General features: G+C 44.7%; 3 protein-coding genes across 4 annotated transcripts; 2 read left to right on the forward strand and 1 right to left on the reverse strand.

Annotated features, from left to right (window-relative positions):
- Positions 1-14: 14 nt before the first annotated feature.
- LOC6553420 (negative elongation factor A) lies at positions 15-6,000 on the forward strand. 2 transcript variants are annotated; one of them, XM_001979282.3, is made up of 7 exons: positions 15-477; positions 1,215-1,469; positions 1,534-2,925; positions 3,067-4,224; positions 4,354-4,776; positions 4,835-4,990; positions 5,141-6,000. In XM_001979282.3, exons 1-7 carry the CDS (start codon positions 268-270, stop codon positions 5,270-5,272), a joined length of 3,726 nt encoding a protein of 1,241 aa, XP_001979318.3. In that variant the 5' UTR covers positions 15-267; the 3' UTR covers positions 5,273-6,000. The 2 variants fall into 2 exon arrangements, with proteins under 2 accessions (XP_001979318.3, XP_026839853.1); XM_026984052.1 differs by having other exon boundaries at positions 3,070-4,224.
- A 328-nt stretch (positions 6,001-6,328) lies between these two features.
- LOC6553419 (mycosubtilin synthase subunit C) lies at positions 6,329-13,576 on the reverse strand. Its single transcript, XM_001979281.3, has 7 exons — positions 13,295-13,576; positions 8,414-9,537; positions 8,181-8,348; positions 7,296-8,067; positions 7,140-7,230; positions 6,905-7,080; positions 6,329-6,849 (listed from the first exon to the last, which is right to left on the reverse strand). Exons 2-7 carry the CDS (start codon positions 9,519-9,521, stop codon positions 6,525-6,527), a joined length of 2,640 nt encoding a protein of 879 aa, XP_001979317.1. The 5' UTR covers positions 9,522-9,537; positions 13,295-13,576; the 3' UTR covers positions 6,329-6,524.
- A 6,861-nt stretch (positions 13,577-20,437) lies between these two features.
- LOC6553418 (nose resistant to fluoxetine protein 6) lies at positions 20,438-23,259 on the forward strand. Its single transcript, XM_001979280.3, has 9 exons — positions 20,438-20,754; positions 20,816-21,179; positions 21,234-21,307; positions 21,365-21,564; positions 21,624-21,736; positions 21,791-22,007; positions 22,067-22,239; positions 22,318-22,804; positions 22,866-23,259. Exons 1-9 carry the CDS (start codon positions 20,469-20,471, stop codon positions 23,160-23,162), a joined length of 2,211 nt encoding a protein of 736 aa, XP_001979316.1. The 5' UTR covers positions 20,438-20,468; the 3' UTR covers positions 23,163-23,259.
- Positions 23,260-25,066: the final 1,807 nt, after the last annotated feature.

Consider the following 25,066-nt stretch of genomic DNA (forward strand, 5'->3'; position numbering starts at 1 on the left):
TACTGCACGAAGCGCTGTTAGCGACGACGCTTTGCAACACTGCACCGTCCACACTGTTTGACATGTGGCAACACTTTTTTCGTGCGTTTGATGTGTGCGTGCGCTTCCTATTACAATTTTTTCGAAGGATTTTCCGTGTGTTTTGTTGACGTGAAGCGCGGCAGAAAGTGAAAAACGCCATCAAACAGTGCCGTGCAACAGGGCGGGTCATCGTTTGGCATAAATTGCAGTGTGTGCCCCGCGTGCGGACAGGCGTAATTCGTAAAAATGGCGAACGTAAGGGACAGCGACACATCACTGTGGCTGCATAATAAACTGGGCACCTCGAACGACTCGTGGATAAACGGCTCCATCTGCTCGCAACTAAACAAGGAGGTGCTGCGAAACATCAAGGAGTGCTTCCCCGATCTGCAAACGCAGGTCAAGCTGAAGCTCCTGCTTAGCTTCCTTCACATCCCGCGCCGTCTGGTGGAGGAGGTAAATGAAATCCCATGAATTGAAATGGCGTTGGTGTATGGAAAAAGTACACCAGTGCACACGCACGCATACTGCGACACGCGCACACGTACGCGAAGTACACTTGCCGTTGTTGAAACAAAAAGTGCGAATAATTTGTAAATACTCCGAAAATCTCATTAATCCCATCATCTGGAGGGCTCTAAATATCGTTTCTTGCCTTTCTGCAATTTCGCCCACTGGTGACATAGCTGGTTGGTGAAAATAAATATTAGCAACGTTTCCCGCCACTTCTACTTTTGTGTACACATTTCTCTCTCTTTGACACTTGTGCGTGTATTTCTCTCCCGTGTGTCTCGATGTTTATGTGTGAGTGGGCTGTTGTGGGTGGCCGCTGATTCGGATTCATTTGTTTGTTGTACCCTTCCCAGGGAGCATTTTGAGCTTTATCTGGCGTTTGTTATCGCAGTTTATTTCTTGTGCATTTCTTGTTGAGATTGCAGATCAAATTAGAAACTAAGAAAAAATAAATACAAATGGTTTTTTTTTATTAATTACCATGTATGCTACTTATACGATTTATTTTAAATTTCATTTGAAACGTGCGGTGATAATGTGATTTCCATTAAACCGATCATACTAGGACTAACAGAACTGGAATAGTTATTGAATCAATTACCTGGAAATGTACTAGAGCATCGGCTTGTCAAATTTATTTGTGCAACCCAACTCATCGTTAATTTTAATGCAATTTGCAGTGGAAAGCGGAACTCGAGGAGGTGATCGAGGTGGCCGGCCTGGACTCGGAGCTATGGGTTTCCATGCTTGCGGAGACGATGAAGACCTTTCCGGCGACCAGTTCGCTGAACACAGAGATCTCCGATTACGAGGATACTCGTCCCATCTTCATAGACATGGTCAACGACCTGCGCAAGTTGGTCACCAAGCACTCGGACCTGGGCATGCTGCCTCTGGAGTGCCAGTACCTAAATAAGAACGCACTGATCTCAGTGGTGGGTATAGAAACTTCCTAAATCCAACCGGATTGGAACTAATACGCTTTCTTGTTGATTTTAGGTGGGCCAGCAACCCGCTCTCGTCAAGCATTTTACGCTGAAGCGCAAGCCGAAGAGCGCCCAGTTGCGTACCGAATTGTTACACAAGTCCGCCGATGCGCAGTCCTCGCTGAAGAAAGCCTCGGCGCCCACAATTCCGCTGCGATCGCGAGGCATGCCCCGTAAGATGACAGACACTACCCCGCTGAAGGGAATTCCCTCGCGCATGCCTACCACGGGATTCCGATCGGCCACCGTCCCGGGAAATGCCGCCCAGCGCCCCAATCTCAGTCGCACGCCTGCTGGACGCAAAGACGGCGGCATAAAACTGATCGAATTCACCGAACAGCCTCTGGGTTATGCGGCAGCTAAGAAGCGGAAGCGCGAGCAGCAACTGGAGGAGCAGCAGAAGAAGCAGGAGCAGAAACAGCAACAGGCGGCTGCAGCTGCAGCTGCGGCGGCCACAGCAGCGGCAAACAATGCTGGTGACAGCTCGCCAACGGACGCGGCGACGGCCAGTGGAGGCGAAACACCCGTCACGCCCACGTCCGCTAACAATAGCTTCGAAATCAAAATGGAACCGCAGCTACTAAACCAGAGCGCTGGAAGCCTGGAAGAGCCGCAAGACGACGAGATGTCTGGCAAAGCGAATATGGAATGCGATATCGAGACGCCGGAGTACGCTACAGCCACGCTGGACTTTGCCCAGGCCACCTCAACGTCCGTGGCGGATGGTCAACCGGGAAAACCATCAGTAGAAGCCAAGCTGAAGACGCCGCGAACTCCGAAATCTGCAGCAAAATTGAACAACAACAACAACAGCTTCAATCACACCCCAAAACGAATCAAGCAAGAAATAGAGATCAAGAGCGAGGAGATCATAGTACCCGCCAGTATCAAGCTGGAAAAGATCGAGACTTCACCGTCGACCCAACGCGTCATTATCCAGCAACAGCCGCCTAGTTTGGTGCAGCGCACCCCGCACCTGCTTATCCGCAGTTCGCCACAGAAGCGGCAGAACAACGGGGCAACCACAAGCGCAGGCACCAATACAACCACCGTGGGCAATACCACTATCAAGATGGAGAAGTTGGACATCAAGCCAATGCTACGTGCCACCGGCGTCTCCCCTTCGACGAGTGCGGGCACAACGACTACACTCCTCACCCCGCAGCAACTGCGTCAGGCGGCCAATCCGTTGGCCAATCTGCCCAACAACATCTCCGTAAAGATAACCTCTACCAAGGCGAAAGCGGCAGCTGCGGCAGCTGCAACCTCCAGCGGCAATCAGACTCAGCCGCAGCAGCCGCAAACGGTGCAGGTTCAGCAGACGCCACAGCAGACGCACCCGCCGCTTTTGATTAACAGCTCCACACCCGTGATCTTGGCGTCCTCGCCCAGCGCTCAAAGAGCGGTAAGAATAAAATTACGCGTAGCTTTACTGATGAACTTATAGATAGGGATTTCTTTAAATTTCCTGGATAAATATTTGAAATGGCGTGTGAAAATGCAACTTAGTCTCTCTTTGCTAATGTACTTACATTTCTGGTTTCAGAAGGCTTTGGCATTGCCTAGTAGCAGTACCGCCGCCACCACTACCACGACGATACCGTCGCAAGCCATAAAGACGATGCCACTGAGTCAGCTAAAGACGGCCACTAACAGCGGACCAGTGATCATATCGCAGACAATTATACAGCCGGCGAAGCGAGCCCAACAACAGGCTGGAACCTCCAGTGCAGCGGCCGCTTCACAACAGCAGCAACAACAACAGTCGCAGCAGCAATTGTTACAACAGCAAATCCAGCAGCAGACCCAACAGCAGACACAGTTGCCACAGCACCCTCAGCAGCAACAGACGCAGTACATTCTAGCCACACCACAGCAGCAACCGCAACAGATTCAGCAACAACAGCAACAGCCGATGTTGCCAACGCTCACCTCGTTCTCACACAGTCGTCCTATGCCGCAGACCACGACGCTTTACCAAGCTACCACTCCCGGCGGAAGCGGTCAGACGCCCACAAAGATTTTGCTAAAGACGTCGGGCACTTCCAGCGTGGTGATGACGCCTCTGCGCCAAGCGCAGCCGCAACAGGCATCCGCTGTGGTGTCGTCGAATCCTCCGCCTTTGGTGGCCACTTCGGCGGCAGTAGTTTCCCCCGGGCAGACAACCCTGAACATTCAAAACGTGCAGCTACCCAATCGACCAGTGACCATCCAACCAGCCTCCCAAGCCGCCCAGCAGCAGCATATGCAGGCCCAGTTGCAGCAGCAACAACCGCATCCACAGCACACGATCGTGGCCAATACGACGGCCACGCAGCAGCCCAAGTTGTCTCAGGTTCTTATGCAGCCAACATCAGCAGTTGGCACTAGTGGTGTATCCGCTCTGAACGTATCCCCTACGTCCGGGAAGAACAAGACTATCATACTCACCCAGAAGGGCGTTATACTGCGCAACATTGGCGGCGACATGTACCAGCAAATACCCATTAGCAATGTGGGCAACATGCAGGGACTCGGAGGCACCACGCTGATGACCACCACTGCTGGGCCGCCTAGTCTGGTGAAGACAACACCCTCGACCGGTGTGCAGTTGCAGCAGCAACAGTCTGGAAAGCAGATCCTGCCTACTCTCATACCAACCAGCTCGCTTGGTGGACAGCACGTAATTGTTCAGCAGCAGCAACCCACTAACGTCATCGGCAATGTAAGTGTAAAAATTGTGTGTTTGCAAAGGTGTTCTCAAACATACTTTGCAATAGATATTATAAATCCTTTTCACCCACGGGCACAATATTGTAATATGTAAAAATCTAACCACATTTGTATCTATCAGTCCCAGCAGCAGACCATCATTCGGCCCGTGATGACCAACGTGGGCGGAGGCTTGACCACGCTGCCGCAGGGCCTGACGCTAATACAACGGCCGGGCCAGCAGCCGCAGCTGGTGCAGGTGCAGGCGGCGCCGGGTAGTACGCAGCGCACGATTATTACTCAATCGAACACGGCGGCGGCGGCGTCGCAACAGCAGCCGCGCCAGCAGCAGCAACCAATTCTGGTCCAACACAAGCCGGCTCCGACCCTGCAGCAGCGATTGGTCACCTCCACCACCAGCGGTGGCCAGGGACAGCAGGGAAATCCGAATGCGGGGATTGCGCGCACCGTGCAAGTACAGGTGCAAGCTCAGCAGCAGCAACCACAGCAACAGCAAGCTACGCAAGCGCAGCAGGCTCCACAACGACGTGGACTTTCTCTATCGGTAAGATACATTTACATATTGCATTAAAATTAGATTTCAATCCTGCGGCTTCTTTTAGAACGAGCACGTGCACAAGGCGCACGAAATGTTCCGCAAGGCAAATCGCGTCTCGCGACCTGACAAAGCCCTTATCCTTGGATTTATGGCGGGTCTGCGGGAAAACCCGCGCCCAAATAACGAAAATGTGCTGGTCATCAAGTTGGGCGAAACAGAGGTAAGGCTATTTGGCACTTATTTCAAGCTCCTTTTCAAACAAAGACGTACAAATTGTATTTTCAAGGCTTTGTCGAGTACTTTCCTATTTGTTTATGGGGTTTTAGTTGTTTTAGATTGCACTAAGAACATATATGTTTACTGGTTACAGGAAAAAGTACAACAGGACAACGGCAACACGGCGCTGTGCCTGGTTGAGTCACACATCCGGCTGGACTACAACACCGGTGAGTGGAAGACATTCCAAAACTATAGGCTGCAGGACCAGAGTGCCGCCTCATAGTCCACAAGGGTCATACGCATAGTTCGCAGCACCAAGTGAGAACGGACAGCCAGGCTGAAGCTAGATATGGATTGTGCGTATATGGATTGTGGAGTATAGATTTTGATTTGTCATCCGTTCTGCACGGGCTGCTTCGTTGCCGCCCCCAATTAGGCTATTATAAATTCCCTCTCTCCTTCCCCCACCCTCCCGCAGTCAGCAAAACGCCCTTAGAAATGCTGCATATAATGAAACTATTTTATAATTAAGGTAAATTAGCTGTACAGTTGTTTAGTATGTAGTAAATGCTAGCGCTTAAACATTTAGTAACAAGCCCGTTCATACATCCATAAAAACACCCATTCATCCAAGCACACAGGCATAATCACCTCTGGCTGAACGCTTCACTGGAGAGCAGTTCCAAAGGCGGATGGGCCAGAAGTGAACGTTTGGACGGATCACATAGGCACACACAACATACGCCACACTCATGCATTTTAAATCTGCATATGTATACCTAGCTTATGTAATTGCTGTTGAGTAAAAAGTGTGTAATTATCTTACCAAGCAGCATCAAATTTAGAGACGCTGGTCGCTGATCGGCGCTCGTATTCATTAGAAATCCAATGAAAATATATAGTTATAGATATATACAATGTATGAGTCGCAGCAACCACAGCAAAATTAACTTAAATCTTGAATTGTGTAATAGACAAACAATAAAACTAGCATATGTATTTATGGCTTAAATGTTAAAACCTCTGGTCTTACATTTGAGTGCGGAAAATGTGGGTCATGTAAACGTCTACTCAGATATTCAAACACTCGATCAATTGATCGATTCGGTATCAAGTGGTCTGCGCCCAACTGGAATTTCAAAGACCTATTGGCTCGGTATGTGATTGGATTTTGAATTGCCTGTAAGAGCAATGCCTGTACTGCCAATAACTACTGGGAAAATCACAATTGTACATTAATTCTGAATAAGGTTCGATTTGAAATTGCGCTGGGTTGGAATTTTGGAAAGTGCCTTGCCCACGGTCAAGAGAGCGCCGGTGCAATGAAACCACTTTGTAGTTAATTATTGTTGTGTATTTAATTGTCTTGAATTCAAAAGCTTACAACTAGTCAACACAAACTTACGAAACTTCTCGCTAGGTTACACTATGCCTAGGGCTAATACTAGGTGGTAGGCTATGCTAGTTAAATATAATACGTGGTGCGGGATAAATTCGCTGCAGATCTGGTTCGGTGACACGTCCACCGGGTCGTCCTACTTGCCCACCTCCTTCCAGTGGACGATGGCGCGCTGCTCGTCCGGTGCATCGCCGAATGGACGGCTGCCGTCGGAGTGCACGTATTCGTTCACCTGGAAGTTGAGGAGCGTCTTGTAGTGGTAGACGTCCGCCAGCTGTTGCGTCAGCGGACTGGTGTTGGTGGTGAAGATGCCGGCGAACTGCTTCTCACGGGCCACCCGCAGCACCTCGTGCTCCATGAAGTGCATGCAGGCGATGTTCTCGCGGGGATTCAGCTTCTCGGCGGTGCCCATCATAAACGAGTGCAGGATTTGGTTGAGCCCCTTGGGCAGGTAGTTGTCCCTGTTGGAGATTCCGCGTGAGCACATGGCGCATGGAGGAAGGATTGACAACTCACCTGATTGGACCCTCGCAAAACTCCAGGAACTCGAAGACAATGAGCAGCTTGGATTTGATGTCCACCTCGGGCTCGTTCCGCGCATCGAAGTTCAACGCTGTGCCAATAATGCGATCCGTGTTGGTATCGTAGACCACGAAACTTAGGTCCCGCTCCACCAACACATTCCAGATATCCTGTGAAGCCATAATACAGGAAATGTATTTACATGAAATAGGAAGCTTTAGCTACTTACGTTCAGGATGTCGCTGTAATCGGTTCTCAAAACTCCGGGCTTGAGCCACTGCTCCAGGTCGGCCTTGTTATAGAAGCTAGCAACAATAATGCTGAAACGGGTGTTATGCGATTAGTAATTCCACTTCCGGTCGAGCTCCGGCTAATATGTACTTACTCGATGACTTCCTGACGGTGCTCCAGGCGTAGCGGCACCGCCTCCATCTTAAGATGCGGACAAGCATTCAAGGATTCCTCCTCCAGCTGCACTGCATCATGGTTGGCCGCCATCTTTTCGATGATCTCGCCCAGATTCTTGGCCGCAATGAACTCGGAAATACCGATGTTGTAGCCCTTCTCGCGCAGTAGGGTGACCGTGAAAATGGAGTTCAGCGAGTTGCCGCCCAGCTCGTAGAAGTTACTGTGCGGAGCCAGGGTAGCTCTGGTGGAGCGTCCAATCACCCCACCCACTGTCTCGAAGAGATCCCGAGCAGTGAGCTTCAGATCCTCAGGAACCTGCGAGTAGTCAAAGTCCAGGACAATGCTGGAGTCACCTTCGTTGTTGTTGGCCGTCTCATAGGTCTTGAGCAGCGCCTGGCGATCCACCTTGCCGTTGACCAGCAATGGAACGTGCTCTAGGATGACCACCTGCGGGGTCATGTAGTCGGCCAGTTTGTCCTTGAGACGCGCCTCCATCTGCATCTCGGTGACCATGGGTGCATCATCGCGCAACTTGACGAAGGCCAGGATAGCTTGATCGACCTGACCGGCATGGTAGCACAGAACAATGGCCTTCTCCACCAGCGGCAGCTCGGCCACGTTCTTCTCCACCTCGGACAAATCGACGCGATGTCCACGGATCTTCACCTGGGAGTCGGTGCGTCCCTCGTACATGATGCTGCCGTTCTTCAGGGATCCGTAGTCCCCTGTGCGATACAAACGGGCGTATTCTGGAGAGGCAAAGTCGTATTAAGTAATAATAATATTCAACGACAGCAATAATAATCAACTACCTTGCATGTATTTGAAAATGCATTCAGAAGATATTAGATGAATTACTTACTCTTCTCCACAGCCAGAGGATTCTCCAAGAACCGCTCCGGATCGCGTCCATTGACATAACCAGCGGCCAAGTTGAGCCCCGAAGCAAAGATCTCCCCGATCTCGCCGTTCTTCACTGGACGATAGTCGGCATCCAGCAAATAGACAACGGTATTCGACAGAGGAATGCCTTCCGGATGAGAAATCACAGGTTATACACAACATTGCAAATTAGGAATCCGAGATAAATCTCACCTATAGGCACATTATCGTACAAGCTTAGTTGCTTCTTGCTCTCGCACGCAAAGTAGGTGACATCGCCCAATACCTCTGTGGATCCGTAAAAGTTGTACAGCCGGTGTACCCCTTCGTCGAAGTAGTCGAAGAAGCTGCTTGCCAGGGAAACTGATAGGGGTTCTCCGGAGCAGACCCAAATCTGCAGGTTATACAGCAGTTTCTGGGCAGCTCCGCCTCCCTCCATCTTCAGATACATAAGCAGCGAGCGCAGGAGAGTGGGCACCAGCACCAGACGTCTGATTTTATATCGCTCCAGCAGGGCCACCAATCGCTGGGGATCCTTGGTCACTGCCTTGGGCACCACTAGAATGGCCAGGCCACACATCAACGGGCCCCAAAGCTCGGCGATCGAGTCCACGAAGGTTAGGGCCGTCTTGAAAACGCTCACCGCCTCGTTGGCGGTATACGGAAAGGTGGCCCACTGCCACTGGAGGCGATTGAGGATGCTCTCGTGCGGCAGACGCACTCCCTTGGGGACACCCGTGCTGCCCGAAGTGTAGAGTACGATGGCGATGTGGTCGTTTCCACCGCGCAGCATCTCCTCTGAGAGCAGATTGGAGCCAGCCAGCTGGAGGGATTTGGCATAGAGTTCGGTGGTGGATAGTGTGGGAGTTCCCTGGAAACGGCCGGCGTCAATGTCGTCGTCGCGAATCACCAAAGTGGGCTTGGCCTCCAGCAGGATGTGGTGGATGCGGTTCGCCGGGAAGCTGGGATCGATGGGCAGGTACGCGCCGCCTGCCTTCCAGATGGCCAGCAGTGTGGTGACCAGTCCCTCCGACGGCTGCATGCACACAGCCACGATGAAGTCACCATCGCTGTTCGGCTGCAGGAAGCGGCCGTGGGTCTCGGCCACCAGGAGACGGGCTGCGCGGTTTGCCCGCTCGTTCATCTGGCGATAGCTGCTCTGACTGGGCGGCATTCCCTGGCCCGGAGTGCTGGGCTGATAGATAAGAGCCACCTTGTCGGCGTGCCGCAGCTGCTGCTCCTCGAAGATGCGGTGCAGAGCTCTCGGCACAAAGTCTTGCTGCAGACCCTTAACGATCGACAATTGTGGCAGCGAACCCATCTTAAAGTTGTTTTATCTGTGGGAGAATTAAATCAAAATCTATTACTTGTAATTGTGGAAACTATCAGGGTAGTATTAGCATAAGCTCTAAGTTACATCATCATTCCCAGCTTTCGTCGCAATGCAGGTTAATGCCTTACTGCCTTGCGGTAGCAATTAAATTCATTCATACTTGCATATTTATCGCACTTCGTGATAATGGAGCGCTCGCACAATAAACTATTATAATAAATGAGTATGAATATTGGACCTGCCTTCAGCGGATGCCTTATTTATTCAATTTAATTGCAGTCTCTTAGCTGCAGATATTGTAGGTACAAATAAACTGGAATTCGATTTTCCATGTTAATGACTTGCTGATTATGGGTTTCAGGGTAATATGATTTCATTAATGTTTTTTATTTGTAAAAATGCAATTCCTAATGCAATTAGTGCTTAAGAAAGGCCTTATTCGAAGAACTGGAATTTCTTATTTCTCTGTCAAAGGGCGTGGCGTATAAAGATTATTTTTAAAGGAAGTTTTGCTTTCTTGATTTCGCCTGCTTTCGGACTAAATGCTTAGCAACGGGCACATGTAATTTTAAATTATGGCGACATTATTATCTACCCGCTTAGCACCATATTTTTCCCTAACCTATCAGTCATACTTTCATTACAGGTTTGTTTAATAGGAGACCAGAGAGCTCCTTCCCCTTCGTAAGTAGAACTTAATGCATTAGCATAGCCACCTGTTTGTCGATACTAATTACGGTCAGTTTAATCTATGTGGGCTTACACTATGAATTGAGATGTGTTCCGGCTTTGAAAATCCACGTTTATATTGCCAAGTATTTGTGCTAAATAATGTGCCTTAATAATTGAATGTTGGAATTTTGAGTAGATGTTTTCCTAGTTTGAATGGCTTTGAATCTGCATAAAACTTAAATGGTGTACCCGGGTCGTTGGACATGGCCAAAAGCCTAAATAACCGCTCGAAATTCGGCATGCTAACTCGTTAATTGCATGGAACCAGCCAATTGCCGGAGACACCAGTCGCTGTCCCATTTTACGAGCCGCCATAACACGCAGGCGAGGATTGGTGGAGGTCTTTGAGCAGCGCCAACCTTATGCTCATGCTCGTTAAGTTCCATCGGAGTGTCATAAAAGCCAGCTGAAATGTCATTGCGCCGACCACTTCTGGTGTCCGAGACTGTTTGGTAGTATCTACTACCTGTATCTGATTCTGCCCGGCTCCAATGTCAAGCGCTCTAATCCAAAACATGAAGACAAGCTGCCGTCTGGAGGCCCAAGAACGGCAATTACCCGTGCCGTACCCCTGGCCTTAGCAAATGTTAATCTCTGACTTGGTTTGAAATTTGATTTCATTAGATTTGAGGCCTCGTTAAGTGACTTCGATCGGGGAAGTGAAGCAGTGCAGCAGTGGAGCAGTGGAGCAGGCGTTGCCGCTGGGAATGGCAAGGTGGTCAGGAAGCTTCTTGGGGCAGAAGGCTATGAATTATTTATTTGCTTCCGCTTCTTCTCCAGCCGAGGAGGAAATGGAGTGGAAGTGAAGTGAAGGGTGGAAGTGGAGGTGGAGGTGGAGGTGGTTGCTGGTTGTAACCATCGCGGCTGAACAAGTTATACTTCAATTGCGCAACTGTAGAGCTGGAAATTCGCCGCCTGGCTTCTGGGTCTGGTTTTCGGACTTGCTTGGTTCTGATTCTCGACTGGCATACATTTTTTTGGCAGCCAAGCAATTTACAACGGTTTACGGGGCGTATACGTAACGAATTCAAGGCTAGGCTCAAATCATTTCCCAAGCGCCCATTACGTATGCGCCGTGTGAGTCCAATTAGTTTGTTCACTTGCATACACAACCTGCACTATGTTTGCCCACTATATATACTACATATATGTAGTATGTATACTTGAGCATATATGTAAGCTCGCGTTCTACTATCTGCATACAATGCTGATGAAGTCCATTGTTTTGGTCCCGCCACTCGAGTGCATTCTTGAGCCCCTTTGGTTCTTGGCATTTCACATCATCGATTAAATGCATCCAGCGACTTCTGTTCACCTTCGCTGCTTCTGTTGATGAGGTGAAATCCATGCGGCTGCTTTAATGTTATTACTTTTGCCCCTGTTGCCATTAAATCAACGAAAACAAACTAAGCAGCATTAAAAACTTGTAGCAGCTCGATCGAAAAGCATTTAAGACCGCCGCAGTTCGACGAGTGCTGCTTATAATTTTCCGACCAAGGTTGCATTTGCGTTAGATCGTTTTCAGTTGGCTTGGAGGTTCTGGCGCTTTTGGAAAATCGTTCCATAATTATCAGCCTGCCATGTAATCTGTAATTTACATAATTGTTGGCCGGGTTGAAAGACCGTTGCCAGCACGGTGGCTGTTGCACTTGGCGGATCAACAACATTGCCTAAGGTCGCGGGTTTATCTAGTATCGCAAACGTTTCCGCTGGTGGCAATTCCGAAGTGTGTGGCTAATTAATTTGTCGAATCGTCGTGGGAGGCGGCCGAATCAAAACACAACAGTGCCTATGCTGAAGTCCACTTCTGTTCATTTATTGAATGTATTATTATGCCTTTTTTGCCGCGACTGATTTGCCTAATTGAGTAAAAAGCGTCTAATTTAAGCCGTGGTGGGGCCCTCCACTGCATCTGCACGGCTTTGGGGTCGTCCCGGTGAGTATGATCTGTTTTTGTCTGAGTGGGTTTTTTCTTTTTTTTTCTGCTTTCCCCACCGCCACAGTATTTCCGATTGTGAGTCAATTGGATGACAAGCCCGTGTTGTATGTGGAAAAGAACAAACCGCTTTCAAGAGCAGAAAACGGGCAAAGCTAACGATCTCGGCCAAGAGTCTTACGTCAATGGGGTAATCAGTTCGCGTGCTCATTATCGAGCCAAGTTCAAGTCGGCGAATGCAAATGGTGCACCATAAAAAGCACTTGTAAACGATATGCGACACTCGTTTAGCACATACTTAACATAATTAATTGCCGATCGCTTTGGCCAATGACTCAATTGCAATTATAAATCCATCAATAAGTATGCGCCGATACGCCGTGTTGGCCGCTCTTAATAACAAGCGTTTTGCTAAGACAAATTAAATGTCATTTGCGGGATACTTATGCTACCATTAAGTATGTCGATGGGTTGTCTAGAAGCCGAGTAGTTAGCAAAATAGTAAGGTGCTAAGCGCTGAGAAAACAACTGGGTATTCTGAGAAAAGAAGGGTTTTCGAATTCTGTTTGCCTTTTGCATTTGAAGTGCATTCCCAAGGACGAGCCATTATGGGAACCCAGTTTCCTTCTTACGTTTAGAACCCGCCTACTTCCTCAAACGGTAAATGGTTTCATTAGAAAAACTGGTCTTCTATTCGTGCCTTTCGAATCCAGAGAGGTATAGTTTGGTTTTCCTTTAAGTCACACTTGTATGGCCATTTCGACAGCAAAAACCTTAGCCTACAAAAATGTCTCCGTCGAGTGAAGCGAGGTGAAAACACCTTGCTTAATCCATTAATTTATGGTTGAAACTAATTGCATTTTTCGACGTTCTTCTTTTTTGCAATATTCTCAGCTTAATGAATTTTTCGAAATTTCTGTCGGATGTGAAGTAAGTTTGTTATGTACGGAGGAACTTAATTCGGCCATTAAATTACGCGAGAAATATTTTGCTAACTGCACCTCAGCATGCATGTCAAGTCAATTTGCACATTAATTTTGGGAAGGTGAGTTGACCGAATCTAAATGAATACTTCATAATCACGTATACGTACCGTAGGTAACAACCAATTCTGACACTTGATATTTTGAACAGGTTCTCAATTTTCTTTTTCAAATGTTTATCTGTGGCCGTTTCACACTGAGCACGTTACTGTTAAATTCGATTTTTCTTCTTTATTTCGAAGTATCAAGTATGAGGGTGAGTCTACCAGTTAAAAAACTTCCGTTTCTGGTCACTTCACTAGCGTTTCACTTTGATTTCGGGGGCACCCAAAAAACTTGCAACGCACTCGGAAAACTCAACGTGCTATGTACTTGTAAGCGGCGCTCGCAGACTAATCAGAATCCCAGCCCCCGACTATCTTATATATCCGACCGATCCGCCGCCGTCTCAGTCGCCGCCGGCTGCGCAGTCGCAGTCGGGTGCAGAAGAATGACAGAAAAAACCAGTTCCTGCTCTTACAGCCCCTGCAATTACCGCTCGCAGCATACCACACATACCCATATGCGGGCGCCAGTGTGTGGACGCCAGATTAGAATTGGTACCGCTTCAGCAGGGTCGCCATTTGCAGCGGACCGCCGCGCGGTGACGTAGGAAATGAATTGAAATGGAATGAAAATCCCCTCCGCCCCGCTTGAGTACTAATTGGCAGGTGAATCGCGCAGTTTGATTACTATTTCTGCGCACCAGACCTTTGGAAATCCCTCGTCTGACGCACAGCTGATAGATATCACAGCGGATTGAGGAAAGTGATTAGTCCTTGTTTCGTTTTCGGCTAGAAAGCAGGAGTACAAATATATTTCAAACAGTAGCATATAACAAACAATGATAATGATAAACTGCTACTAGCCTGAAGCTCATTAACGGAAATGTACTCGTAGGAGTGAGTATCTCCAACCTCTTAATTTTAATACCTCTTCGTTACACATTGAATTCGAGCTTAGTCTTTGAAATATATTATACATTTCGTTCAATAGTTTTTAAACGTATATAAATCGCCAACATTCTGACAGATTGTACACTGGCTATATTATTTCCGTACTATTCAGATCTGACTATTCAACACACTGACTGGTTTTATAGTTTTGAAACTGTATTGCTACAAATTGGTCGGGTTTAAGACCAAGACTAATTGCGATTATGGCTTTTAGTTCGCAATTGTTAGTACTATTTATCGTGCGAAAGTAGAATCGCATTAAAAATGGAATTTCAAATAGAACGAGGATCGCAGTCGCTGCAATTTGTAGATCGATTCCGTAGCTGTCAGTTGGGCAGTCCGGTGCTCATACATCTGGGTGGGTTTGTGAGAGGGATTGCCTTTTCCTAACATATGCCAGCCGTCATGTTGTGCTTCCCATTAAAAAGTCAGTGTGAAAATTTGCAGTTGAGGCGCCTGTCCCCTGACTTTTAGGGCGATCATTACTCCATACATACACGTAGCTGCTGCCTACGAATGCAGTCGGACTAGGTGCACAGTCGGAATCAATTGGACTTCATAACTACTTTGTAGGAAAGTCTGAAGCTGATCATTGTTTGCAGTGCCAAGGTTAATCAGTTAATTGATCGAGTACTTAAAGAAAGCCCGGCTCCAAATAATGTTGAATCCAATTAATCGACTATTAATTAGCGAATCATGAGTGTTCCGTGCAAGAATCCACGTCAGCAAATCCAAATTGCGATGCGGGCTAACAATTTGGAGCTGTCAATGGGCATCATTACCACACAATATGTTCCCATTTGCATGTGTATTAATTTAATAGAAGAATTTATGACAGCTTGGTCAGTTGTGCAGTTACTTTGTGAGTTTAGGAATAAAAAACGGATCTATCATTTTAATTGTAAACATGCCATTTTTAATAGTATTAATAATCTATGTAATAATACAAGTATCTGGGGATTTGTAATCAATTTAATTATATTTATATTTTTATTCGCGCAAGTAAATCTTTAATAGCGCTAATAAAAAGTTGCTTTCATAAAAATAATTGTCGGCAATTGAACAACTTCAACGCTTGTTGCATTCACTGTTGATTGACCATAAAAAGCGCGGCTTTTTCTATTGTAAGCATTCAATACTCACTTCCTTCGTTCAATCGCTCTGCTAATTTGGTATTCTGCATTTTAAGCGACTGAATAGCGTGCTCAGCATAAAGAAGCATTTGGGGACTTTTCGCTGGACGGAAATAAAAAGGATTCACACGAGAACTGGGCCAGTTTTTAAGTACATATGTGATTCACTGCCGAAATGTTATGTCATTCGTCTGCTGTTGATAAAGTGATCTACCAAAACTCGAAATTACCTGACTACCAAAAGAGAATTGATTTCCATAACAGCGAGCCAAAGAGAAGGTGTGTCCCAGCCCATTTAAATTAACCCGCTGCTCTCCCAATCGCATCTGCGTCCGTTTGTATCTGCTAGATGCAAAGATTCATATCTGAGCCGCGCTCACTTCGCACCCGAGTCACGTTTCCAGACCGAAACGTCAGCGACCGTGAGGAGGCATCTTTGGAACCGGCTAGTAGTTGGCTGACCTGAGCTGATTCCAGCGATCTCCCGCATCCGGACTTCCCCAAAAAGAAAGTGTGACGCATCCGCGAAGTCGGTTGAGCGATTCTACGTATCGCATTGCTTGTCGGCAACAATGTTTCCATTTGTTTTTGTCGATCAGCGCGTTGTTTGCTTTTTAAGGCAAATATTGCACAGCGAAAAATCCCAGAAACCCGTTCGGTTTTGAGTGTTTGCACCTGAAGAATTAATTTGGTCTGACAACGAAAGAAGTGTACACAAAAAGTTGATAGTTACAGGATCATCAGCGTTGAGAACTCCTTTACTTACTCACCGATTAGGCTCAAAAGTCGTAAATATCTTTCGTAATTATATGCACTCGATCTGCGTCAAACCGCGGTTATATAATTTATGGCTATTTATGAATGGCCCGTTTCTGGAGAACAGTGACAACTAGTCACAAGAATCTGGCTGCTTCATCTCACACGTAGAGATAGACGGATGGACGGAATGCTAGCAAGCTAGTGGTAAATGAACCTTACTTGGGAACCAAGTTGGTATACTCTTTTACTCCTCGTGCATGGCGTGTTAAAATATATTAAATTTGAAATTTAACTTTCTTTCTGTGCACATGAACAGGAGGCAGTCGAACTTGTTTCGCCGCGAAAAGTATTTCCCTAAACAACTCGAAGCGAGACAATTTACTGTTAAGAACAGCCGCCGGCTATCGTATCGAATCGAATCGAACAATTCGACGGCTTTCGCATTTGGCTGATCGATTCTTTTGATGTTGTTGTGATCAGAGACTGTGACTTGGCCTTTTCAGATTAGGTACGCTTTGTTACGCATACGTCGCGTTGGACATGGCAATGACAACGACGCTTTTTGTGAACGAGCGTTTCGAACTTATCAAGCCACAACCATCTTAATCGCAAACGTGTGGAGTACCAAGCGATTACTTGCAAAGAATCTGGTCCTGCACTTACGGAAGTGTGGAGCACTTCCATCAGCTGGACAGCTGGGCCAATTCTAATTGAATTATGCGGCCGATTAAACTATCATTAGAGCTGCAGGCCAAAACCACTTGATCCAGCCATATGTATTTGTATCACCGGATTGTGATCTTAATGGATAGGCGTGGTGGCGGAGACGGGCCACTGGTCATGTTAGATGCTAATTTGCAAATGTCGCAAAATGTAAATAAGGCGATTGTAAAAACAAAAATCAAGTTTCTTTATGAGCTGGAAAACACCTGAAAACTTTAAAGCCCAGCAATATTTCCAAGATTATCACCTGTGTCATAGTCAATTTAATTGGTACTTGTTAAGCACTTGCTTAGTTATCTAAAAAAGGTCTCCTTTCTGAGTTATCCTTTCGGGTATTCGGTTTTTGAGCACACAATATTCTCTTGTATTTGATGGTACTTTTTCAAATCGGGAAAAACCTTCTTTACAGGTTTCTTTAATTTCTTTAATTCTTTTTTAATTAAATTAGCAATACGCTTAGTAAAATTAAATCGCTTATATACTCACAATGTAGCTTGCAAAGTTCAATGACTTTTACAGCCTGAAGAAGTGATCTTTGACGACTTAATCTAATAATTTACTTTAAAAATAAAATATAATTTCCTAAATCGTAAAATTTGCATAAGCGAAAAGCAACTACGTTATGGATTTCGTATTTAGTAATTACTCGTGGAGTAATAGAGCATACTACATTCGGTGAAAAGTATACAGAAGGTAAAAGAAGGCTGTTCCGAGTCATAAAATATACTTGTATATGTATTTTCTTGATAAGGATCACAAGACGAGCCGGTTCCCGACGGGTCAATAGAACTTGGGATAACAAATTATGAAATAACATCTCTAGAGTGCGTGCTTACTTAAGTCTCTAACAATTAAAGTTTCCGAGATCTGGATGTTCATATACTTTATAGAGACGGAATACCTTCCTAATATATGTTACATAATTTTAAATCTACGAGTAACGGGAATAAAAATGTGTTAAATTTGAGTTATGAGATTAATTACACTACCATTAAAGATGCATGGTTGATTTACCTGACCATATATTAATGGTGACAAGTTGCAGCCACACCAGCTGATCACTATTCAAGTCTATCAAGTTTCACTCCGAACCAGACTTATGTTAATTTACTAATTGGAAAGATCGGATTATTAAGATATACTCGCTATCAACTTTCCGGACTGATTGCATCTACTTAATCAAAAAGTAATAAAATGCACCTGAGAACCGATTCAAATAAGCACAGGCGTGTTTCAATTACTATTAACAATTGAAGTTAATGGTATCTGTGAGGAGAAAAGAAGAATGTACAACGTTTCAGCTTATCAAATTTGTATTTTAAAAGAAGAAATCATTTTAACTTAACATAAGAAAAAAGTTATGTACAAAATGCCAACCATTTTTCTTTAGGACAACCTTCTCGAAAACTGGCATCTTTTCATGAACGATAAAATTTCCTAGATTCAATGCGGTTGTAACTGTCAAAGAAAAAGGAAAATAATTGAATTATTTAATAAAATAAATATTTTTTTCGTCACAGAAGTTTAAACCAGAATTGTTGTATTTCGGATCGTCACTAATAATTTACCTCGTAGGTAATACAAGATTTCAACTACCCTCGCACCGGACCACGATCATAATGTGGAATTTTTGAATTATTTTAGAAATGTAGGTTGCATATTAAGGTAACTGATAGACATTTGGCAAAATCAAAGTTCTTGAATTTGTAGTCCTTATCCTTAGAATTTTACCAGAAATCGGAAATATATATGTATTTTAAGAAATCCGTGCTACGGGGGATTGCGACCAGCTTTGCATTACGTGCATCTTAATCAATCAAATTTTATAATGTAAATTGAAAAAGATTTTAACGATTACTTATACTTATTATATTAAGTTATTTCTATAGTCGAGTGCTTCGACTATTAGATACCTGCTTATCGCACTCCCCGCGACGCAGATGAGCTTCATCTAGTGTTCGCTTCATTCCTTGCTGATAACTTTGTATTAAATGCGCGGATTATACAAATTATTTGGCATGTAGATATTGATAAACAAAAGCAAATCGTAGTACGGCTTTAACAACATACACGTGTACACGCCACACAAATTTCAACGCGCTTATCCGCGGGGACAATGTTTGCTGTATGTACGCCAATCAAGACTGTGTACCTATTACTTCAAGAGCAATGGGTATAAATAGTTTTATCAACCGATAATTCCCTTGCCAACTTGTTGGCGGCTGTCGTCTTCGGCTGATCCTTTTTATGTTGTTGTGATCCGCGGCTGTGATTTTGTAGAGTATGTCCGCTTTATTACGTATACGTCGTGTTGACGATGACAGCGACCATAGCCATGGGCATTAAAAGCATCCTAGAATTGTGTTTCCCAAATGGCGTGTTACCAACTTCGCTGATATACGAATATGATAAGTTTAACAAAGTTTTTTTTTAATTTATACATATATGTATATAGACCAAAGAAAGTTATACTTTCTTAAGTTCAGTTCAATGGCCTTCTAGAAACAGGAAAGAAATGAGAACTAAATAATGTTAATACTAACTAAATAATGTAAATGCTTGATGTGTTAAAAATTTTTACAAATTTCGGATTTTGTACACCTAACAACTAAAACTTTTTAGATACTTTTTGATGCCCGAGATGCCCATATCAATGGGTTCACTTTTTATTTTATTGCGTGTATTCAGAATAAATAAATTCTGTGTCAGAGACCTTATTAATGAAGTCTTAAGTTGCTGCATTCTGGCCATAGTACATCATCTGGCCATCAATTACAAGTCCAAGAAAAGCTGGTATTGGTGGTACACAAATATAATAAAATATTATGTGGTCTACAGTGGTTCTACTTTTTGTGTTTGGCGCTTTACTACTTTCTTTGGTTCATCCGGCCACCAACCACTGTCAATTTCGCTAAACAAGAGCACGGTTTTTGATTCTATTCTGGTCGGGAGTTCAGTTCCTAAACCCACTTTTAAATAATATTAGTTTGCAAAACTTAAACTTTCTTCAGAAGCCATCTTACATGTTGCAGCCACATCAGCTGATCAAGTCTATTAAATTCCTTGAAATGGTATTTAACCAATTATGCAAAAGTATCGGATACTTAGATATAATCCCAATCAGCTTTACGTTAACGAACTGATCTTAATCAAAAAGCAATAAATGTCACCTAATATAGCGATCAGGCCACACGTGTTTGAACTACCGGGCATTGTTTGATAAGAAAGTGATTCGCAGTGTTTTTTGCCTGGCAATAGTTGATTTTCGAATCTGATTTGGCAAGGACAAGGACGAGGCCGTGAAACCCCTTTGTACCTCATAACGCAATGAGTATCTACTATTCACTTGCAGCTATATATAATATTCCTTTTATAATCTTTAATTATAAATTTGCATGTTTGGAATGCTACGTTTATTATTTATTTTAAATGTAAGCAGATCGATAAGATAATCACACTACGACCCCCATAATATGGCAACAAAAAATTGTAAAATACCTGATTATATTTTAAACCGTTTCCGATGTTGCATAGTCATGTTACCGTACGAAAATGGGCTATCAAAAGCGCCCATATATTACTAATCCTTATCGCAGACCAGCACCAGTCATCGCTTATAAAAAGGGTTGCTTTGGTCCGGATGCGAATTATTCGGTAGTTGAACGTCCACAGAGATGGCGAAAGTCTCAGTAGTAATACTTATTTTTGGCCTGGCCGTAACCAGAGCCATACATTTCGGTCCGGAACTAAATCAAGGCATCGAACTAGATGCACAAGACTACCAGCGCCTGAACAAAGTGCGTCACCTGTCAGAGCAGTTTTTTAGTCACTACAAAAATGTAACTTTGGACGACTTGGTGCCCCAGGGACGACTGCCCACAGTCTCAGATCTACAGTGCTACGCGGACTTTGCTCAGCTCACCGCTGGCTTGACAACTGGCAGCCTTTGGGCCTACAGAAGTAAGTGGAATTAGGAGGCAGTGTGGCAGTGTGAACCGAGGTATAAAGGCTTTCTGTGCAGTGATTGACTCCTGGGGATCCATACCCTCCGGCATCCTGCAGGGTCATCTCAAGGACCTGGGTCACTACGACGAGTGCATTGCAATCGAACAGTCCATGGTGTCGGGCTCGACTCTGCTGGGAAAATACTGCCTGGCCAGTCTGCCTCTGCAACAGCTGCTGGGAAACATTGGCAGGATGATTAATGTACAGACGGCGGTTTGTTTTCCCGCCTCCTGCTCGGCCACCAACATGGACACACTCCTGCGCCGAGTCCTAAAACAACTGGTTGGCTTGGAGCTAAATGCAAATCAGAATTTGGTTGTTGAAAGCTCCTGCAAGACTTCCGAGCGTGAGGCCTTCGATGGAGGAACCATTGCCGCAATGTAAGATTTCTTTTGACTTTGTTTTACTTAATAAGCTGCAATCCCAATTTACAGCGTTATTTTATCCCTGTTCGGAGCCGCAGTGCTTCTTTCCACCCTGTACGACTACTTCGTGTGTGAGGATCCAAGTAAATAGAGCTAATTTTATGGCAGAATCAGTTGCTAACTCTTTAATGTACTTGTAGAAGAACTGCCTGCTATTCTGAAGGTTTTCTCTGCACGTGCTAATTCACGATCACTTTTTCGCATCACCACCAAACCCAATCCCAACGTGATTGAGTGTCTGCATGGATTACGTGGAATGTCCTTGATCTGGGTGTGCTTCGGTCACGACTATATCATTGGCATCACATCTCCCAATATCAACGTTTATGACGTCTATACTGTGGGTAGCGCGAAAGCCGTTTGATCGCGATTAGATTGCTAACATTAATCATTTCCCAGTGGGCTAAGACACCTTTTATGGACGTAATTAAGGAGGGCGTTTTTGCAGTGGATTCATTTTTCTTCATCAGCGGACTGCTGGTCGCCATGGTTGCCTTGCGTTCAATGGAAAAGTAAGTCGCTTTCTATCTTATCCCCGACCTTTCCACAGCCTATCTTAATTATAGGACCAAGGGAAAGCTGAATATTCCAATGATGTACCTCCATCGCTATCTTCGCCTAACGCCCATCGTGGCAGTATCAATACTGCTCTACTGGAAGATACTGCCCCATTTGGGCGACGGTCCGCTGTACGGCAACTGGAACTTTGATAGGTACGATAGGTGTGAAGGTAACTGGTATTGGACCCTGCTCTACATTCAGAACTACGCCACCGATTCCGAGGTAGGTCCGCACTCGCTTTGTGGGCGCCCTGTAGATAACTATAATATTTTTTCCATCAGTGCCTGGCTCACACGTGGTACCTGGCCATCGATATGCAACTGTATATCATTGCGCCCATCCTGTTGATTATTGTGTACAAGTGGGGTAGAAAAGGCGCAGCAGTCGTTCTGCTCCTTCTGTTGGGACTCGCTGCCTACCTATTTAGCATTATAGTGATTAACAATTACTCATTGTAAGTACTCGCTTTGGTAGGCTTTGTAGCAGATTTTCAGTATGACTATTTTCTCCAAACTTTACTACAAAAAATTAGGGTGGGCGGTGGAGGTGGTCCGCCAGGACCAGATGATTATTCCGAAGACCTCGAGCACTATACCCACAATCGGGCTTCCGGATGGCTGGTTGGCTTCCTGTTCGGTTACTTCCTGCATACGATCCATGGAAAGACGATCAAGCTAAGTCGACCCTCTGTCTGGGTAGGCTGGATCACATGCTTGGCACTACTATTAACCTGCATTTTTGCGATGTATCCTTATGGCATAGGCAAGACCAAAACCCTTTCCTCCCTTAATGAAGCCTTCTACATATCGCTCTCCCGGATCGCGTGGCCTTTGGGTCTGAGTTGGGTGGTCTTTGCCTGCATGCAGGGCTATGGTGGATTGGCCAACTCCTTCCTCACCTCACCATTGTGGCAGCCCCTGTCGAAGGTCTCCTTCTGCGTATACATGGGACATATGTTGATCCAGAACCTGAATGGTGGGCGCACGAGAGTTAACACCTACTTCTCCAACTACGATGTTGTAAGTCTTATTCGGCTATGCTTTAAAGTTATCAACTGCAGTGGTTCTTTTTTCTTACCAGATGCTGCGTTTTTGGCAAGACTTTGGGTTTTCGGTCCTCCTTGCTTATGTCATGTACATTTTGATCGAAGCTCCCTGCGGCGGACTGGAGAGCATGCTCCTGCCGAACCGAAGACCAGCTCCCCAGCCAAAAGTGCAGGCTGCTGAGACTTCCCCAAAGAATATCCCATCACCTGCTGACCCAGAGAAGCAAGCTCCAGAATCGATTGTAGCCGCAAGTGACAGCGCATTGGAATCAGCTCCTCCACTAGAAAGCAAAACTCAACTGCAGGCTAGCGAAGGAAACGAAACATCTTAGGCAAATCTAACGGATAAGAGCTAATATAGAATATTATTTATATATAATAATATATATTATTTACATGTAGTAAATACAACAATGAAAAATATTTTTTCCACATAAAGCTTGTTTTGAAAATCTAAGAGTTTATGCTTGCCACTATCAAAAGAAATACAGGGCCATTGAAATGAGCTTTAACTGAGTTGTATGTGATTAAGATAATTTTACTAAAGTCAAGTGATCGTGGAGGGCTCTACCTAATGCAGAATGCCTTCTACTCTACCCATTCCCCACAGCTAATGTCTTAGATATGAAAAGAAAATATCAGTCTTAGATGTCAGAAAATATATATTTCCAGCACATTTTCCTGCAGACACGCATTACGAGCATGTAGACTCCTTGTCAGTTGATCAGCACATGACTCACGAAGCCTCAGCATTTTTTAGTGGATTTTAACTGAACTTTGATGATTGCTATATAAATTGCGATTAGCAATTTTCACTTGAATTAATAAAGACGAAAAGGCTTCTTAGCCAAAGAGCCCGGTTATCTGCTTGCCTCTTACAAGTGCATATCTGATTGAATTCCAAAAAGCGAAGTAGCGAAGTGTCTGGGACTGGAAAATCCAAGTAAGCAATAATATTTTGATTGCTCATTTGGTTGCTTATTGCCCTGATAAAAGATGTCGATCATTTCGTCAATTACGGTGAGTCGGCTCAACAGAAGCAAGAAGGAAATTCCGTTTATTGTTTTCGTGAAACGACAGACTATTTGATTAGATAGAAATTCAATAGAATTGAATTGACGAAATGTTTAAAGTAACTCTTTTTAGTCAGATTACCATTTACCATTTACCATTTACAAGCACGTGGTGATGGTCATAAACAGACACAGCAACAGTTTCAGGCAATAAAATCATTAGCTTATCACTAATATAGTGTTTAGAGTTAAATAAAATTAAATACATGCTCGTTTCTAAAAAGGATCAATGATTCAGTAAATAAAACGATAAGTCCAAATTCTGAGACTCATTAACTCACAAAGGAAAGTAAATTATTTACCAATTTGTTTATTGACTTCTTACTTTAGTTCGAAGAAATAAAACATAAGTGTATCGCTTTAAAATGATAAGAATAAGTGATTTATTGTTGGTAAATAGCTGCGATTAGTTATGGTACTTAAAGCCACTCACTATTTAAAAAAAGTTGTTCTTAAAGTTTTGAATTATGGTAGCACCTTAATTGAGAGCTTCGTAAGCGCTTTTTGCGTTAAATTAGCGATGTGTAGCGTGTGTAAAATGCCTACTTTTAGCTTTCTGAATGTACAGTCTCTGTACTCTTAAGTTAAGAGTCTTAACTTATGTTTCCTGATATAGAATCCTGATTGTCAAGAAACCGCTACTCGCTTGTTTCGTTTCTACTCGTTGGATCCGTAGAGCTGGCCCTACCGATAATTGTCAACAACGGTTATCGATAGGTATTATTTACTGCGCATTTTTAAACTCAGATAGTTAGTGGTGTGCTATAACGGAAATCCTACAAGTTTATTCCTCTGTTTATTAGTTTTTTATTAATATTATTTATATTTCAATTATTATTAATTAACGCAGAAATATCAACTATCGGTTAGTCCTCTTAGCGTAGTTGAAATAATCCAAGAATTTTATTGTAAGGTATATAAAAGATAGTCTAACCAGCAGCACCCTGTGTTGCTTGGGATTGCACGCCGGCACTTATGGGCACTTCATTCAGGTTGCGTCATAGAGCTCTGTAGTGATTACCCCGTGATTTTACACACTCCCCCGATCAGAACAATGTCCAATTGTCAGGGCGCTTTGGTGCTCCATTCACTAAAGCCCCGTCGAGTGCTTTTCGCGCCAAAATGACAAATTGGCGGAGGGAAAGCCGGGCGGAAAAGCTCTC

Source organism: Drosophila erecta, unplaced genomic scaffold, assembly GCF_003286155.1.
Source record: "Drosophila erecta strain 14021-0224.00,06,07 unplaced genomic scaffold, DereRS2 tig00000000-arrow-pilon, whole genome shotgun sequence".
Lineage (NCBI taxonomy): Eukaryota > Metazoa > Arthropoda > Insecta > Diptera > Drosophilidae > Drosophila > Drosophila erecta.